Consider the following 20,146-nt stretch of genomic DNA (forward strand, 5'->3'; position numbering starts at 1 on the left):
CTGTTTGTCTACGCATGCGCCAGGAAGTATAAAATTTTACCCTCGATCGTAAAGAAGTATAACTTCAAAAATGTCTCGAATAAAAGTTGCTTACTTCTACGCAAGGAATCTAAATCTGAAATAAAAACTGGGGGGTTTCCATTTAAGATTTCAAAGTTACCCCCACCCCACCTCTAGCGGGTGGAGTGGGGGTCGCGTTTTTTGTTACTCGATAGATTCTTAAAAATTATTGAACACGTATTTTTCAATTTTTCGATTCTATGTTTATTTCGAGAAATATTCGACCGTTCCGCTACTTTTGGGACACCCTATATAAAAAGCAATAAAAAGCTGAAATATTCCAAACTTTTGGACATATGTGTAGCTGCGGAATATACGGTATACCATATTCTTTAAGTGCCATCTCTGCGACGGAGGTCGGAAATCATCATAGCTATTCAGATTTTAGAGAGAGCCGCTCTGAAAAGTTCGTTTTTTGATGTACAGCTGGTTCTTAAAAAAACTGATACGACTCTTAGTAAGATTTGATCATTTTGAGCAGTGTATGATTGGTCTGACATTATATTATATTTATTATGACTGGCAAATAATAACATAAACAAACAAACAGCCATTTTTTGAGGTTGAAGTTATCTGACAAATTTTAAGGTTTGGCAGTGACAGTGACAGTATGTAAATAATAAGTATTTATCCTTCAAAATATAATAAATTAAATATAATTAAACTCATTCATTATATCACACCTCATCAAAAGCTTTTTACAAGAACATAGTCAGCGATTTTGATATGGCTTAGAGCCAGACTACATCAAGACCGCCTATAAATCGTGCTGGTAATTGTCTTGCAGCGAGACCAAAAACAAACAGAAGAAGAAGAAGAAAGTACACTGCTCAATTTTCTACAAAATACGCTTTAAGAGTCGCATCAGTTTTTTTTGGAACCAGCTGTACATCCGTACCATTCTCTCACGTTGCGCAGCCATGATATTCTACATCTCCCTCTGCTTCTTTTTCCTTGGATCTTTCCCCTTCATAATTAGTTGGAGCAAGTTGTATTCCTTTCCACGTATGATATGTCCGAGATATTCCAATTTTCTGGTTTTGATTGTATGTATTTAATACTTCCATTTCTCTATTCATATTTTTCAGAACCTCTTTGTTTGTGACGTGCTCTGTCCATGATATTTTCATAATTCTTCTATACACTTACAACTCGAAATTCCATTTTTTCATTGATGCCACATTCAAGGTCACTGTGGCCATCCTAGTTACAAATGTAAGTAAAACCGATAATATAAAACTGATGCATCGATTTCAATCAATTATGTACTAAAACAATATAATTACCTTACTACCACAAATCAACAATTCAATTTCTTCTGGACGGAATAGTAATTCAAGAGGCGATTCATCCACCACCATTTGAAATCCTTTATAAAAGGCTGAGAATTGTTTTTCTACTGATTTGTTTAACAAAAAATTTGCATATAAATCCACAAATTCCTAAAAATAAAATTTGACGTTCAAAAATGTTCAAAAGTTTCTTTCAAAAAAGTCTATATTTAAATTTTTAAAGTACATACATTTTTGTATATGTTAATTAATATAAAGTATACAGTCGGAAAAATTAAAGAATACCCATGAACGATCATGTCAAGCACATATTTTGGATTTGCTGCCTTTTTCTATAAATAACAAACGAGAGAGATAGATTATTAAGTGTTGTCTACTAAGCAAAAACGCTATCCAAAAACATACGCAGTTACATATTTATAATTGACAGAGTGAGACGGCGATACAATTGTTCAACGTAGTTATATTAATTTAGTAGAAAATTTAAACTCACACTTGACTACTTCTGTACATTTAATGTCATCCTTAGAAAAACATTCAACATTAGTAGAGATACTGATTGTATAAACTACTATTCGAGTAATCGTGCTGGTCAACTATAATCTGACAGATTCAATTTCTGTCACTTTGACAGTGAAACTGGGTTAGGTTCGGTAGAGTTTATAAATTTTAATAATCAGTCGTATTTACTTGAATAAACTCAGTTCTTTTAAATATTATATTGTATTTTTGATGAGTATTTATTTAATTCAAATAAGTCAATAAAATTTGTAAGTAATCATCTGTCAATATGGTTAACTTCTGTCTATGAGTTTGCCAAACGTGTACATATTACTCTGACTTTTCAATCATAGTGTAAAATTACAGATTAGTATGTATATTTTTACGAATGTACAGTCGGAAAAATGAAAGAATACCCATGAACGAACATATAAAACACGCTGTATTTTCCTGTCACCGTGTCACACAAAAAATTGGCCAGCGCAAATACATGTAATAATAATTATTACACGTACTTGCGCTGGGCAATTTTCTTTGTGACACGGTGACAGGAAAATACAGCGTGTTTTATATGTTAGTTCATGGGTATTCTTTCATTTCTCCGACTGTACATTTATTTGCAGATGTCTGGAAAATTATTAGATACCAAAATGATCTGAATTCATTAAGTTTACTTTTATTTAAGTCACTTAATGTAGCTGACATAAACGACATTTTTTAAATTCCTGTTACTATTTACGTCCGGCAACTTTAACATGGAGAAATTCATAAAACTATATTTTTTGCTTACTCATTATTTTTGTATTATTAATTTATATCAAATAATTAATTACGGTAGTAAAAGTATCATTTATTACCAATAAATATATAGGTATTATCAGAAAAAGAATAACATCACAAAAATTTTTTGACACATTTACGTAGCGAAAAATGGTACGGTGGGGTAGTAGTCACATCCGTTTTTTACAGTATTAACTTAGTTTAGACGTTGTTTTGACTAGAAATTTTTGATTTGATTCGTATGCATATCATCGATGACGCATGGGTATTCTTTCATTTTTCCTACTGTATCTCGTAACAATTTTTACATTTTCACTGGGGTCTCCTTTCATATTGAGTGCCCACCACAAAATCTCTCAAGGAACTCATATCATATGATTTCTCACGATCAATAAATACCGTTTGTTTCTTCATTATTGTATTTTTCCATCAACTGAGATGTAATGAAAATTGCATATGTTGTTGATCTGCTTGCATAAAGCCAAACTGATTATCAGATATTTCGGTTTCTTCACGTGTCCGTCATCAATTTTACTCTCTCTCTAATATTTTCATGCAGTGACTAAGTAGTTTTATAGCCCCATAGTTTGTACATTGTTTTGTAAACAGGTACTATTATACTGCATTTCCATTCGTCTGGCATTTGTCCCAGTTCCATAATTATATTAAGTAAGGGGCCGTCTATTAATCACGTAATGTTTTTTTTTGTCATTTTTTAACCCCCCCTCCCCTTGGTGATACATTGCGAGCGAGGTTTAAAACCCTCTATATTACGTGTATTGTGACATTTCGTGATTTTTTATAGACGCCTCCCCCCTCCCCTTGCGAGCCTCACGTGATTAATGGACGCCCCTAAACCTGTTACCCAACTTGATTCTGTCTATGGTAATGCTGTCCACACTTAAACAGGAATATCGTCCAGTCCAACACCTTTTATTTGTTATTATGTTCTGAAGTGCTTGGACCACTTCAGCGTTTGTTATTTTGGTGACTTTGCTGTTACTGTCTCCGTTAACTTAACTGGTTTTCTGTCACATTCTTCATTTAATAAACTGTCAAAGTACATTTTCCGTCTGTTTCTGTAATCCTTTTCGTGATCCTTTTTATCATTTTCATCTCTAAAATGTTATGCTAAAAATGTTGTCTATTGTAGATCTACGGGGTCTTCTAACATTATTCCATTTACACTGAGGTGCAAAAAAATTGATCCACTTAAAAATTTGGTTATTTTTGATGTCCTACTTTCCTAGACCTGCTGTCCGATTTAAGTGATTTTTTTACCATGTTATAGCCTTATTCATTAACAATATCGCTGTAATAATATTATTGCTATACAGGTAAACTGTCATTGTATACCGGGTGTACGAATCACACTGTGTTTTTCTCTCAAAGTTCGCATCACCCTGTGGACTATTCTAGCATTTATAAAATACTGAAATTAAAACCCAACTATAGCTTCAGGTTTTCTTAACATTCTGTTTTTAATGTCCAACCATTTTTAATTGAAGGCGACTCATCTACAAATTGAACTGAGAACTATCGGCAACAATGTTAAATTTTATAACTAAATTTATACCGGGGGCATTTTTATTGTGTATCCTTTGCTAATGTGGATAAGTGAAAAAATTAGATGATTTCCTAAAATTTGCCTCGGTAACAATATACCTCCAGCCGATGGGTCAAATTTACAAGTGGCTAATTTGAACAAATTGCTTGAATACTGTGAATCATTGCTAACCTTATCAATACTTCGCTGGTCTATATATTTATGTCCGTCGAAGGGTGAGAATTCTTAGAAATATTTTACTCGTCAACAAGCGTCCTTATCCGCATAGTCGTCGACGTGGGTGTTTTGTTTCTTGTGACATGGGAATAAATCACAATTAAGTTTTAAATTAAATTTATTTGACGTTTCGATTTCCAACTTGGAAATTATTATCAAAATACACAACTTTAATATTTAAACAAATTTTGTTTTTGTTTCTTGGTAAAAAGTTCTTCTCTAATAATTTAATTTTATCTCACTCATTCATATTGACAATTCAGACATAATATAGTATACATTTTAAACTAGATTTATTTATTAAATCTTAATCTTCGATTCATTGTCTTCACTCTTGTTCGTATTCTCACTGTCTTGTCTTTCGTTTACTTGATTAAAAGAAATGCTCCACCATCTTTCTATTTTTAGTAGGCGTGTAAATTGGAGATATAGTTCAATAAAATGAAACCAAACATTGCTTTTTGGTGGTGCCATTTGTCATTATTCTTTCACGTTTTAATATCTGTAAAATAATATTCATGCTGTTCCCAAAGATCAAGGATAGTAAATGAAACTCAATACTTATTATAAAAACACATCATAATGACAATTTAAAGTGGAAATTGACCTTGAAATACTGTATAGGTACTCTCTTTTAATAAAATTTTACTTTACTTATTATTTTACATACTTCGAAAATAAGCTCACTCTGAAAATTCAATTTATTTGAAGTTTTGACTTCCACTTCGTAAATCGTTATCAAAATACGAAATATTAATACCTATCACTTTCAGAAGTGGAAGTCGAAAATATGCCAAAATGCAAAATTATTTGCCAAGTAAAATAGTGTATACAGTGATGAGCGTGCTAATAACCGGCAAAATAGCGCAAAAGATGGAAAACACATTAAGTTGTGAGATAAAAAGAAATAAAACTAGTAGAGTTGTTAAATTTAGCGATAGTAACATATAAATTGACATTATATTGATTTTTCCCACCTTTAGACCTATCAGAGGAGAATGTCAACTAAAACTATCACTGTGACAGTGGCATTTCTCAAATTCGTCCGATACGTCTAAAGGTGGGAAACAATCAATATAATGTCAATCTATATAAGTTACTATCGCTAAATTTAACACCTCCACTAGGTTCATCTCTTTTTATCTCACAACTTAATATGTTTTCCATCTTTTGCGTTATTTTGCTGGTTATTAGTGCGCTCATCACTATATAAATATGACTAATATTGGATATGGTATGGTGCAAATGTTTGGAGTAAATTCGTTATTTCGTAAACCAGCGACAGTTGGGATAAATCCTGAGACAGGTGAATTTTTATTTTTGAACGATTTTTTCACATATATGTATATCATACAAGTGACGTCAACCATCTGGGCGTGATGACGTTTAAATCTATGATTTCTTTAAATGAGAATCGGAGTCGTGTGCTGGCTCATTTGAAGGGTTATTCAATTATCTTTTCAGTAATATAAACATTGATATAATTGATTATACAGGGTGTCTAAGAAAAATTATTAATTCAAAATACATTCTAACGCTTTCAGAAAGTTCAGAAAATAGAAAAAAATGTTTAATTCAGAAATAAACATTGTTTTTCGCTTAAATTAAATAATGTTCAAACTGTCAAGGGGCAGATGGGTGGCAGCTCGAACATTGAAATTAAGCGAAAAACAATGTTTATTTAACAAAAACCATTTTTTTGTCTTCTGAAAGCAATAGAATGTATTCTAAATTAAATAAATTACATGCCTTCTTCTTTTTTTTGTGTCAATTAATTTTAAAAATAAATTTCAAAATTTTTCAAACAGCTTGTATAAATAATTATTTTAATGTTTATATTGCTGAATAGAGAATTGAATAACTTTTCAAATAAACTATCACACGACCTCTATTGACATTTAAAAAATCATCGATTACGTCATCACGCCCACATGGATGACGTCACTAGTAGGATATATGTCTCAAAAAATCATAATTTAAGAGTAAAAATCGACCTGTTTCAGGATTTTTCCTTAAAGTCGGTGGCTTACGAAATAACCAATTTATTCCAAACATTTGCACCATAATGTATGTAATTGCATAAGATGCCACAAAGAAATAGATTCAGAAGAATATTTACTTTATTTTGTTAGACAACTAGAAAATATCTGTCAAAACATACATGATAATTTAATAATTGCATCGATCTTAGATTTAAATTTTACGTAATTACTTACGTGTATAAATAAGTAATAAATAATTAAAATATTATTTTGGTACGCCACTGCAAAGTTGACAAGAGAACTATCTGTGACTGGCTTTAAGTGCGATGTTGCCAATGAAACACCTTCAATTAAAAATTGTTGAAGTTAGATTCATTCGCTTATGTTGGATAATAAAAAAGTTAGGTACTTTAACAACTGGCCATGTTCGTCATCAGTATAGGGTGTTTCTAAATAATTGCGACAAACTTTAAGGGGTAATTTTGCGTGAGAAAATAATGACAGTTTGCTTTATCGTCATATGTCCGCAAACGCTTCGTTTCCGAGATACGGGATGTTAAACTTTTTTTTTACAAACTGACGATTTATTTATTGATTTAAAACCAGTTGAGATATGCAAATCAAATTTGGTGGGTTTTAAGATGTAGTTATTGCACATTTTTTGACATACAATAAAGAATTTTATATTCACCATTGGCGTGCATACGGGTAATATTATCGGTAATAAGACCCGTTTGCGCGCCAATGGTGAATATTAAATTCTTCATTGTATGTCAAAAAATGTGCAATAACTAAGTCTTAAAACCCACCAAATTTCATTTGCATATCTCAACTAGTTTTAAAGCAATAAATACATCGTCAGTTTCTAAAAAAAATTGAACATCTTGTATCTCGGAAACGGAGCGTTTGCGGACATATGATTATAAAGCAAAATGTCATTATTTTCTCATTAAAAATTACCCCTTAAAGTTTGTCGCACTTATTTAGAAACACCCTGTACTGATGACGAACATGGCTAGTTGTTAAAGCACCTAACTTTTTTATTATCCAACATAAGCGAATGAGTCAAAAGACAAAATGTTAAGAAAACCTGAGGCTATAGTTGGGTTTTAATTTCAGTATTCTATAAATGCTAGAATAGTCCACAGGGTGATGCGAACTTTGAGAAAAAAACACAGTTTGATTCGTACATCCGGTATACAATGACAGTTTAACTGTCTAGCAACAATATTATTACAGCGGTATTGTCAATGAATAAGGCTATAACGTGGTAAAAAAATCACTTAAATTGGACAACAGGTTTAGGAAATTCGAAACATCAAAAGTGAGCAAATTTTTAAGTGGATCGATTTTTTTGCACGTCAGTGTAGTTGGCTTAGCATGGCTCTGGCTATATCTCCGTAATTATTAGGATCTCCCTTTCTTGTGTATCGATGTTATCCATCCTTCTTTCCATTTGTGTGGTACAGGCTCTCCATTTGTGTATCTGTTATATAACAATGTGATTATTTTTATTAATCTAAAAAAGAAACGAAAAATAAATTCCACTGTGTACCAATAACAAATATGATAAACGTTAGAAAAAGAAGCAGTATTAAAAGACTTGTGCACGTGTCGATATAAATATAACTAAATTAAGAATAATTTAGAGCATCAACGTGGCACAAATATAGACAATCAATTCCTAAACAGAAAAGAAAAACGGGATTAACTACTATCGCTAGATCTAACCTAAAGAAATTTAATTAAAATCGTTTCCAAAATTCACTTTTTTCCAACTTTTGTACAATATTTACTTACGTATTTATTTTCTTGTGTAACGCTAATTTTTTCTCCGTTTTCTTTTAGATCATAATTGATTGTACAACCAAAAACATCTTGGTAACTTATACTAAATGTTTGCATAAATACTTCTTCGACGTTCGATTCGTCATATTCCAAGAGTTGTTTTAAACTATTATATACTACCTAAAATAAGGAAAATAATGAATAGTAAGGAGAAGCAATAAATAAATCGTCAGTTTGTAAGAAAAATTTCAACATCTTGTATCGAAGCATTTGCGAACATATGTTTATAGCAAACGGTCATTATTTTTTCATGCAGAATTACTCCTTAAAGTTTGTCACACTTATTTAGAAACACCCTGTATTGATGAAGAACATGGTTGGTTGTTAAAGTATAATACCTAACTTTTTTATTATCCAACATAAGCGAATGAATAATAAAAAAAGAATGTTAATAAACTAAAAAGGGGTAGTTCCCTGGGTTGGCTGTAAACCATATAGTTAAACAAACTCTAACATGAAGTAAAACCACTTCTACGTAACAGGTATAATTTACTAAAATCTTAAAAAATTCCAATGGATTGAATAAAATATCTTCATTCAGAACGTTTTCGGACCTATCAGTCCATCATCAGTGAATGTAAAATAGAATAAGTAATACCACTATTAAAATTGAAAAGATGGTTGAAATTTTGAAAGTTCAAAAAATTGTGGTTATGATTACTTACTCATACATACTTGCTAACTAGCACCAGAACCAAACAATGGTTGTAATTACAATTCAATCTACATTATAATGTTGTAAAACTGAAAAATGTAGAGACAATGAGACGACTTAACGTCTTTGAAATGTGGACCTATAAAAGAATTATGAGGGTTTCCTGGGTAAATAGAGTTACGAACAATGAAGTACTGAGAAGAATAGGTAAAGAGAAGGAAGTTGAACTTACAATTAAAGAAAGAAAACTACAGTATCTCGGACATGTGATGCGGGGCGAGAAGTATGGCATCCTGCGACTCATAATGCAGGGAAAGATAGATGGCAGAAGAAGCATCGGCAGAAGACGAATTTTATGGCTGAAGAACCTCAGAGAATGGTTTGGATGCAGCTCAAAACAACTATTTAGAGCTACTGCCTCAAAAATAAAATAGCTATGATGATTGCCAACCTCCGTAGCGGAGATGGCACCTGAAGAAGAAGAAAATTGAAAAAGCTAAACGCCGATGTTAACAGATAACCTCTGGGAACATGGTGAAACTTTAAACGAGAACCTTAACCAACCATCTTGGGCCAACGATGTCTGCCAAGTGTCAAAAGTTTGTAAGGAACTACTGAAGTGACAGTGACAGTAAAGGAAGAATGTAGTCGATTTTCAAAAGTTTTAACAAAAAGTCATGATTCAAAACAATGATATGATAAAGATTTTAATATCTGAACATGTCTATCATTTACATCTATTGTTTTAAAAAAGAAAAGACAAATGTGTTTTACAAAATTTAGAATTTAAAATTAAACTGATAAAATTAATTAAAAAAGAAGAATGTGAGCTGATAAGTAATACTTTTAAATCTAAAGATGAATCAGATGGTGATGAAAGAGAAGCAAACATTGAATTTTGAATTGGTATTGTCACGGTCCAGGCCGGCCCTGTCAACGCCAGAACTTTCTGGCGACGAACTGTCTGAGGGCGAGAGGAAACTTGTTTACGATCGGCGTATCTAGAATGCCATCGATGGACCTTTTTTTATTGCTCTGTAAATAATGTTTACCTTTTCGATGTTTTTGGAAATCAGTAGACTACAATATAATTGTATGTAACTATATAAACAGACATTTTTAGAATTAGAGTTTTAATCATCAAGGCTTTGTAGCCGTCGCGTAACAATTCGATGTTCGGACGCGAAATAAATTGTAAATAAATTATTATGTTTTAATGTAATCTGGAATAAAGCCGTGGTTATTTTGTAACGTATAAAAATAATGTAGTTAAGTGTTTATCGTACTTTGTAAAATAAAAGATATAAATTCATTGTTTTTCATTTGTTTAGTTGTAAGTTATTAAAAATAAATAAAGTCAACTAAAACTAAACCTAGTGCCTAAAAACATAAATAATAAAATGTAGACAAACTTTATGTGGACATTTTATTGGTGGTTGTATATATTGAAGGGAAACTTTTATTTAACCCTGGAAGATCACACCTATTTTTTTTACATAAACCTCACACATGGGTGTCAGATACCCAATGATTTTTTGTGAAGAAATAAAAAAAAGTAAATATTTTATGATTTCCAGAGACTCTCTAATCACTATTGAATACATACGAATAATTAAATCAATAATTTTATTTTCTCTCTCTTAATTGTAGTAACACAAAAGAACAAAATATTAAAAATACCTAAAAATAATTAAAAAACATTTTCTAAAAAACCGGAAACATAATTCAAAATATTTTAATTTAATTTAACAACAAAATGGTCTTTCTAACTAAAATATAACACCTTTTGATTATAGAACTCATATTCATTCTTAGCCAGGTATTTCAGTTTCACTCATTTTAGTAACTACACTCATAAGACAGTGTGGCTCTATGCTCCATGCATTATGCTTTATAGCAAGCCGAGCATGCACGCTTAGCTTTTCCGTCTTTGCCTTTGCAGAAATAACACCTAGTTTTCTTTGCTAAATTTGTGGGATGTTGTGTTGTTAGGTCATTAACTTGAACGCACACTTGATCGCAAACCTCACACATGGGTGCTACATACTCTAGCCTGTATTCAATAAATTCTCGTGATTGGAAATATTGCTCAAATGAGAGCGCAACTACACACCCGTCCTTGACAGACTAGAGACTGAATTTACATAAAGCAGCATTACCATTGAAATGCAGCTGCGCAAGCTACATGCAGTTAAGTGTCGCGATGGGTATCTCACACCCAAGTGTGAGCTTCCAGGGTTAAATGTGAATGAAAATTGGTAAAATAATAAATTGGAGATATATAGTCAATCTTATAGTAGAAAATGTGTACGATTGAAAGGATTGCAATTATTATGAAACATTTTTAACAGTTGAGAAAAATTCTTGTGACAAAGTGGTGGGTATGTAAAATTAAAGATAAAGAATTGTAAGATTATAGGTGAGCCCATTATACTTTGTCTCAATTTTGTTTTTACTAATTTTATTTTATTTTATTCATTATACCTGTTTTTTTTTCAATATTAATTTGATTTTAATTTTATTTTTGTATCAACTGGCCTCACCTATAATCTTACAATTCTTTATCTTTAATTTTACATACATCAACTTTGTCACAAGAATTTTTCTCAACTGTTAAAAATGTTTCATAATTGCAATCCTTTCAATCATATACATTTCCTTCTATAAGTTTGACTATATCTTAACTCCAATTTATTATTTTAACAATTTTCATTAACATTTAAATAAAACTTTCCCTTCATTATATACAACCACCAATACAATGTTCATATAAAGTTTGCCTACATTTTAATTTCTCTGCATACCAATTCAAAATTTAATTTTTTCTTCTCTTATCATCATCTGATTTATCTTTAGGTTTATCACTATTATAATCAGGTCACATTCTTCTTTTTTAATTAATTTTATCAGTTTAATTTTATACTCAATTTGTAGTTAACAGTTAAATAAAAATAATTTTAAATTCTAAATTTTGTAAAACACATTTGTCTTTTCTTTTTTAAAACAATAGATTTAAATGATATGACATTTTCAGATATTAAAATCTTTATCATATCATTGTTCTGGATCGCGACTTTTTGTTAAAACTTTTGAAAATTTTCTAGCATTATTAATGCTAGAATATTCCACAGGGTGTGGTGAGAAAAAAACACAGTTTGATTGGTGCACCCAGTATACAATGACAATTTACCTGTCTAGCAACAGTATTATTACAGCGATATTGTTAAAGAATAAGGCTATAACATATTAAAAGAATCATTTCAATTGGACAACAGGTTTAGGAAATTCGAGACATCAAAAATAACCCATTTTGTGGGGTGCCTGTTTTCTCCGAAGCGCGGTGAATATAGAAGATGCAACCAAAAGTCGACTGTGCTCCAGTCGATTGAGCGCAGCCATTGGGTTTAATATGAATACCAAATGGATCCATGAATGGTCGGAAGCTCAACCAAATATATTTTGCATCACAAAGAGACCTCCTGGATTTGATCTAGCACGTAAGAACTGGTGCACACTTAACCGCATCAGAATTCAACACGAACCATGAAGGATCATGACGACCTGAGTTACATGACCCGGAAGCTAATAGAAGAATATAACAAATGGGATGTTGAAGTAAACATTAAGAAAACAAACTGAAGCCATGTGTATTGGAGGAACAAAGCAGTCCATTACATTAGACGATGGGGTAGAAATTAAACACTGCGATGAATACAAGTACCTTGGCATGAAGATAACTCAAGATGGAACACTCGATGCTGCTATAAAAGACAGAAACATACAGGGTAGAAAAGCCATATCCATGATGAACGGCATTCTGTGGGACCAGACAATATCTAAAGCGAACAAACAGATTATATACAATAGCATACTTAAAAGTATAATCACATATGGCAGTGAAGTTTGGCCACAGAAACAAAGAACGGAGAAAATGCTACTAGTAACAGAAATGGACTTCTGGAGAAGAGCAGCAGGCAAATCAAGAAGAAATTGGATAACAAATGAGAGAACACGAGAAATGATGGGAGTCCACATACAATAATTGATGACATAAAACAAAACAACTAATATGGTACGGCCATGTACAGAGAATGACAGATGACAGGATCCCTAAGCAGATTTTGGCATGAACACCACAAGGGAGAAGAAAAAGAGGAAGGCCGAGAAGAAGCTGGAGGAAGGGAATTGAAAAGGAACTAGAGGAAAGAGAAATCCCTCCAGGTCTGTGGTTAAACAGAGAAGAATGGCGGTTAGGAGTCAGAAGGCGTCGGAGAACGCTGTAAACCGATAGTAGTAGTAGTAGTAGTAGTAGTAGAATTCAACACGGTTGATCTGCGTACATCTTGCAAAGGTGGGGCACTACCATCACCGTCGTATAACATATAACAGAAGAGTGCCACCAGCGGGCCTACGAGGGCAGTCCCTAGGATTTCCTGTTTGCGGCCCTGTAGTTATGGTATTGGTTAAGTTAGGTTTAAATGTTTCATAACGCTTGTTTCATAAACAAAAATATTATTGTAATAAATTTTTAGAGTACTTACAGGGTTCCAATCTTGCAGGTCCTCAAAGCTACCCCTCTTTCCCATTAACTTCCTATATAGCACCATAGGAAAATTTACTGCCAAAATGACGTTATTATATATCGCCAATCCTAGCACTATACCTATTAACGTGAATTGAGCATCACTTTCGAAACTAGTAGGATTAAACCAAACCTAAAAATAAATAACGACTTAAAATTATGGATATTTTCATATTTTTAATATCAAATCTTGTCCAGTGTACCAAAACTTCAAACGAACGTTAAATATTGCATTTTACATTTTGTTTTGACGTTTCAATATCCAATCAGGAAATCGTTTTCAAAAAAATTGATGAATTAAGAAATTCTGTTAACCTGTTATTATCAATTGGCACTTTATGGAGCGTAGCGTGGGTGGATTGAGTCTGGGATAATTGGACGGCGTTATGCAGAAAGCTACCAACCCTCAATATATCAAATATTGGGTTGGATGCATATTTGGACAACAAAATACGAGTTCTCCATTCTGTAAAAACCTACCACCTCTAGATTAATATATAACCTATAAAACTATAAAAATGCTAAGCCACATATTAAATTTATCTGATATTCTAATTTGCAGAAACCTACCAACCCACTTGGTAGCATTTTAATAAAGCGCCACTTGCATCCAAGTGGGTTGGTAGCTTTCTGCAAATATTGGGTTCTACAACTCTACAGTTATAATAACCTAACCTAATAATTTTATGTATTGTTTTGCGTGTGGTTTACTGGATTACCGGCTTGTTTAATGTGTTTTAGTAGTGGTCTAGATTGTCTAGATGTACAAGCAGGAAAAAACCAATCCCGTAAGCTTAATGTCATACAAGAACATATTCTACACGAAATTTAATTTGAAAATAAAGCCATTAAAAAAAGACACCTGCAATGTTTGCGATACTTTTAAAATGAAAATAGATAATGAACAGGATGAAGAAAAAAAAAAGAGTTCAAGCAGGAACATACGAAGCATTTTCAAGTTGCAGAGGAGGCACAGAAAATGAGAAGAGGTGATTTCAAGATAGCGACTGAACAAACAGATCAAGAGTGTTTAAGTTTTGACTTGGAAAAAACCCTACCGCTTCCCAGAATACCTACAGGCATCGTATTTTATAAGCGTCAGTTGTGGGTGTATAATGCAGGAATACACAGTTCTAAAGAAAATGGAGGATACTGCTACGTTTGGGTAGAAGGTTCAGCTGGAAGGGGCGCCCAAGAACTAAATTAACTCCAGAAAACCTCTTACGCTTTGGTGTGATTCTTGCGGTGGGCAAAATCGAAATATTAAGTTAATACTTATGCTTAAATCAATTTTGCATGGGACACGCATAAACCTAGAAAGCATTACCGTAAAATATCTCTGTTCTGGTCATAGTTTTTTGCCCAACGACACTGATTCCAGTGATATTGGGTCGGCTCTTAAACGACAGCAAATATTATATGCCCCAAATGACTATATCGAGGTAATGCGTTCTTGTAGAAAGCAGAGACCATTGGTAGTAACCCAACTGCACGTCGAAGATTTTTTAGGCGTAATAAACATTGAGAAAAAAATTACTAATCGCAAAGTGACCGAAGATATAGAAAAAATTAATTGGTTGAAGATTAGGTCAATCAAAATAGAAAAGTCTGACCCATTTCGGCTAATGATACAACACGATTTTTCACAACCGTATCAAAATATTTCATCAAAAAATCTTCTCGGGGTAGAACTGCTAACGAAGAAATTTTTAGCGATTTAATACCACTGTGGCCTAACGGAACACCTATCGCTGAGGCGAAATTACAAAATTTAAAGGAAATGATACACCTTATTCCTACTGATGCATTGACTTTTTACCAAAATTTGCAGGGTGCCAATGTAACTGAAGATGTTGAGGATTTAAATTTTGAAGTGGATGAAGCAGATTAATATTAAAATGTATTAAATTAATACGTTAAATATTCATATCCTTAACTTTTCTGTAAATAAAAATTATTTTTTCTTACTTTACTGTTGTTTTAATTTAATATTGTTGGTATTAATTTCCCACTTTGCAAAATGCAGAAACCTACCAATCCACAAAAATTTGCCATTTCTCTTTTTAATTTACGATTAAAATATTTAAACATGTAGAAAATACCAGAATATTTATTCACAGTCAAAAAAAAGTTACAAAGTAGTAGCAACATATCCTACAGATTTTTTAAATCAATAAAAACTTTAAACTTGATTATCTCAGTTTGCCACTATTGAGGGTTGGTAGCTTTCTGCATAACGCCGTCCAATTACCCTTAAATGGTAACGAACAATTCGTAATGACGTCAATACATAACGGCGACACTTCGTAACGGCGACAGTTCGTAACTATACAAATTCGTAACGGTACAATTCATAACGTGAAAATTAGATTATTTTGTTTATTTTTGTAAATGTTGAAACCAATTTTTATTACAGTTGTAATTAAAATTATTACGTGGAGAAACATATTTTGAAAAATGTATCTAGAATAAGTATAACCTATTTGTCCCATTTTATGTTCCTTAAATTGCCATATATCTAAACTAGTTGCTTTGTTTTCTAAGTAAACATTTTGTTAAGGAGGGTGTTCAATTACCTATTATTCTAATAAAGGGTTGTGATTGGTTACAGCTGATAAGAGGAATGTTTTCAAACATATAAATTGATAAAATAACAACAAGTGAAGAGTTTCGATTGACTAACAATGAAAAGTGTTCCTCTTTGCCTCAGTGAGAATGAGTTATCAAATAATGCATATTTAGGGCAGTCAATGAGGGTATTTGGTTCCAAATTCCACCCTACTACATCGATTTACTTGATATTTTCATAGTAAGTAGAGAATAGCTCAAGAAAAAAGTCTACCCTATATACTATGGCGCTTTTATCTTGGGGGCAGTTCACACCCCTTCAAGGGGGTGGAAAATTTGTTGGTCCAAATAATCACGAAGTGGCTAGAGAACCTAATTCTAAGCAAAAACTGTTCTATAATTTTTTTTGAAAACTAAATAGTTTTTGAATCTCGTGGTTGAAAATTGGCCATTTTCATTGAAAAATGACACATTTTCAAACGGTTTTTCGAATACCTTAAAAACTAAGTATCTAACTGAAAAACTATATCAAACATTTTTGTAGCTCATAAAAAAACAAAGAGATATGGTAGGTGAAAATAGTTTGTTTTTTTGGTGCATGCTCAAATCGGTGTATTTAACTTGAAATAACAGAGAAACGATTATACACGATAGGTGTATAATGCTACCAATATATTTTATAGTTCTTGAAAAGACCTTTGAAATGAGCAATACTAAATGTCGATTACATTCAAACTAAGCGAGATATGCCGCAAAAAAATTGATGATTAATGTATTTTAAGAAAAAATGAGAAGTATATTTAACCCCTAATCCACCAGAATTTAAAGGCATCATTTTCCTTCTACAATATCTTTTATTATAGTGTTATTTCTATGTTCAAAAAGTTGGTCGGGTTTAAAATGAATGGTTTTTGAAAAAATAAGATCGAATTATAGAGCACATTTTTAAATTTTCTTAAAAATCTTCCTTTTTATCAATGTAACTCGAAAATGATAGAGATACGAAAAAAAGATATCGTACAAAAATGTAGGGTTTTTTTAGATAAAAATTTTGTTTTTCATTACTGTATGTATCTCTTATCATTTTTAAGTTACATAGAGAAAAAGGAAGATTTTTAAGAAAATTTAAAAATGCGCTCTATAATTTGATCTTATTTTTTTTCAAAAACCATTCATTTTAAACCCGTCCAACTTTTTGAACATACATAGTAATAACACTATAATAAAAGGTAATGTAGTAGGAAAACGATGCATTTAAATTATGGTGGATGAGGGGTTAAATGTATTTCTAATTTTTTCTTAAAATACATTAGTCATCAATTTTTTTTGCAGCATATCTCGCTTAGTTTAAATGTAATCGACATTTAGAGGTAACACAGACGGGGCGGCGTACGTCGACTGAACCCCCGCTGAGATGTCGATAGCGACGCATCCCTTACTATACTTTGATGCAGTAACACACACCAGACGCTCTTAAAATTTTCGATGCAGCGGCTATCTGGCGACATATCCTGGAACCCATCCACCGCCAATCGGTTTTATGACTTCGACGGCATATCATAAATGCGTGTATCGTGGTGCAACCACGTTTCAGCTGTTTTCTAGCGAATTCTGTAGTGAATGTTGTCAGATCGTGTTTTTGTGATGGGAAATACACATGTAGAAAAATTAATTAATGAAATTCAGATGAGACCCGCTATTTGGGATATGCGCATTGATGAATATTCAAACAAAATAATAAAAAAAACTTATTTATTATTATTTATTATTTTATTTATTTATTTATTATGCTCTACAGGCCTTGTATTTACAATTTTAGATAATACAGTTTATGCTAATAATTTATATATAATTTTATTTGATGTCTATGTAAAAATTGCTGAACTATGGTTCTCCACTATATCCTATTTTTCAGCTCCTCTTTCCAGTGTGTAATTTCCATCGATACTACACCTTCCTGAAACTTTCTTGCCGTCTTTTTCTTGGTCTACCTCGTCTCCTAGTCCCAACTGGTCTTCTGTGCAGTACCATCTTTGGCATTCTTCCCTTATCCATCCCCTCGACATGACCTGCCCACCTGATTCTTTATGACTTTGTGTATCTTGTTACACTTGGTTCCTTGTAAAGCATCCTTAATTCTTGATTGGTGCTTCTATGCCAGCCGTCTTCTATATCTGTATTCTTTCCCCTGAAAATAGCTCTTAGCACGTTCCGTTCTCAACTCTATATCTTTTTTTCTTCTGTTTTATTTAACACCCATGTCTCACATCCGTAGGTGGCTGTTGCTCTTATTACGGTTTTGTATATTCTGGTTTTCGTCTTTCTCGATACGTACTTTGGCTTTAATTTGAATAATTTTTTTAATCAATTTAACACCTGTATTTGCTCAGTGGCGTACCATAGAATGGAATGCCTCTTGGCGTTATAAATAGTTTTTCTTAGGTGATATGCTTTCCCTCATAACGGTGTTATTTCTTGAACACGGCTTTTTAATACTCACTAATAACTCCTGAAAATATTATTTAAACATTCTTGTAAAATTAAAAAACATCTCTGGGCCTTTATTATATTAATTTCGTTAATATAATGTGTAAAAAATCTCTTATAATTTCGTTCCTTTATGATGGGATGTATCCAATATCTGCGTTTCTTTTTTTCTTTAATCTAAGATAAAATAAACTTGTATTTATTACAAAAGACAAATCGTAATAACTTTCAGACATCGTATCGTACAGCAGCCAACACGCGACTAAATTTGGCAACAACGAAATACAAATACTTTAAATCGTAGCATAGCTGCCGCTGTTATACCGCGCCATGTGTTTTACGCTGCCTCGACGTCGATTCGACGCGCGCCGCCTGGTGTGTCCTTGCTCTTAATATTGCTCATTTTAAAGGTCTTTTCAAGTATGCTTCTTTTCATGAGCATTTTTCAGTGCGTCACAAATGATAGAAAAAAAGGTAAGTCCGTGATAATATACATTTTAGTGACATGATATTTTAGTTAAATCTGACAGTTGTCAAATTTTATTTGCAATTTGGCATAAAAACAAATCAATTGTGTTGATTGCATTTATAAAATGGTATTTTCTTTGATTTGTATAGTCTTATAAATTGTACAGATTATATTCGTAGATATATTATTTAATTCGTAAATAATTTTTTTTCGATTATAGCACCATCTATTGACAACTAGAATAAATATTATAAATGTCACCGATGAAATGTAATCACCGACGTGCGTTTTTTTCTGTCACATACAATTTAATGCGTTAGAATGAAATCGAAAAACTGTGACGCACTGAAAGATGCTCATGAGAAAAAGCATACTACAAAAGGTATTGATAGCATTGTACACCTAAAATCGACCGTTTCTCTGTTATTTCAAATTTAATACACCGATTTGATCATGCACCAAAAAAACAAACTCTTTTCCCCCACCATATCTCTTTTTATATTATAGCTAGAAGATTTATGAAGAAACGAATCTCTTTGTTTTTTTATAAGCTACAAAAATGTTTCATATAGTTTTTGTAGTTAGATGCATAGTTTTTAAGGTATTCGCAAAAAACCGTTCAATGAAAATGGCCAATTTTCAACCACGAATAACACAAAAAGTATTGAGTTAAAAAAAATATAGAACAGTTTTTACTTAGAATTAGGTTCTCTAGCCATAGTATATAGGGTAGACTTTGAATTAGGAGATAAGTAGAGGCTATTCCCAAACTTCCATTAAAATTCATGCAGTAGGATAGAATTCGGAGGTAATATTTTGATCTTGTTCTCATTGACTGGCGTAATTTGAAAATGTTTAAAAGACTAGAATATGGTTCGGCTGTATTTTCGTTTTGCAACGAAATTGAAAATGGTTATTCATTTTTGATTTACATTTACTCTGTGTGGAGTATGAAGGGAACCAGTCTCGTTGGAACTTTACCGCGCTGAGCAGATGTGACGTGAATTGTAAATTGTAGAATTCCCTCATCTTCCTTAGTCTCAGCATCCGTATGGCTTGCAAATTGTAGAAGCCTCGGAGGTGTAACCAGAGAAGGTTCCCATTGTTTTCATTCTGGTGGGATATGTTATATGCCATTA

At 32.3% G+C, this 20,146-nt stretch overlaps 1 protein-coding gene across 1 annotated transcript in view; it reads right to left on the minus strand.

The window, feature by feature from the left end:
• The window catches only part of LOC114325903 (ubiquitin-protein ligase E3A), a 134,490-nt gene that overhangs the window by 21,912 nt on the left and 92,432 nt on the right, over positions 1 to 20,146 (minus strand). The window contains exons 10-12 of the mRNA XM_028274050.2: positions 13,443 to 13,616; positions 8,199 to 8,366; positions 1,347 to 1,502 (exon numbers count right to left, since the gene is read on the minus strand). Coding sequence (XP_028129851.1) covers positions 1,347 to 1,502; positions 8,199 to 8,366; positions 13,443 to 13,616 — 498 coding nt within the window. The remainder of the gene's footprint in view (positions 1 to 1,346; positions 1,503 to 8,198; positions 8,367 to 13,442; positions 13,617 to 20,146) is intronic.

This window comes from Diabrotica virgifera, chromosome 6 (assembly GCF_917563875.1).
Source record: "Diabrotica virgifera virgifera chromosome 6, PGI_DIABVI_V3a".
Taxonomy (NCBI): Eukaryota; Metazoa; Arthropoda; class Insecta; order Coleoptera; family Chrysomelidae; genus Diabrotica; species Diabrotica virgifera.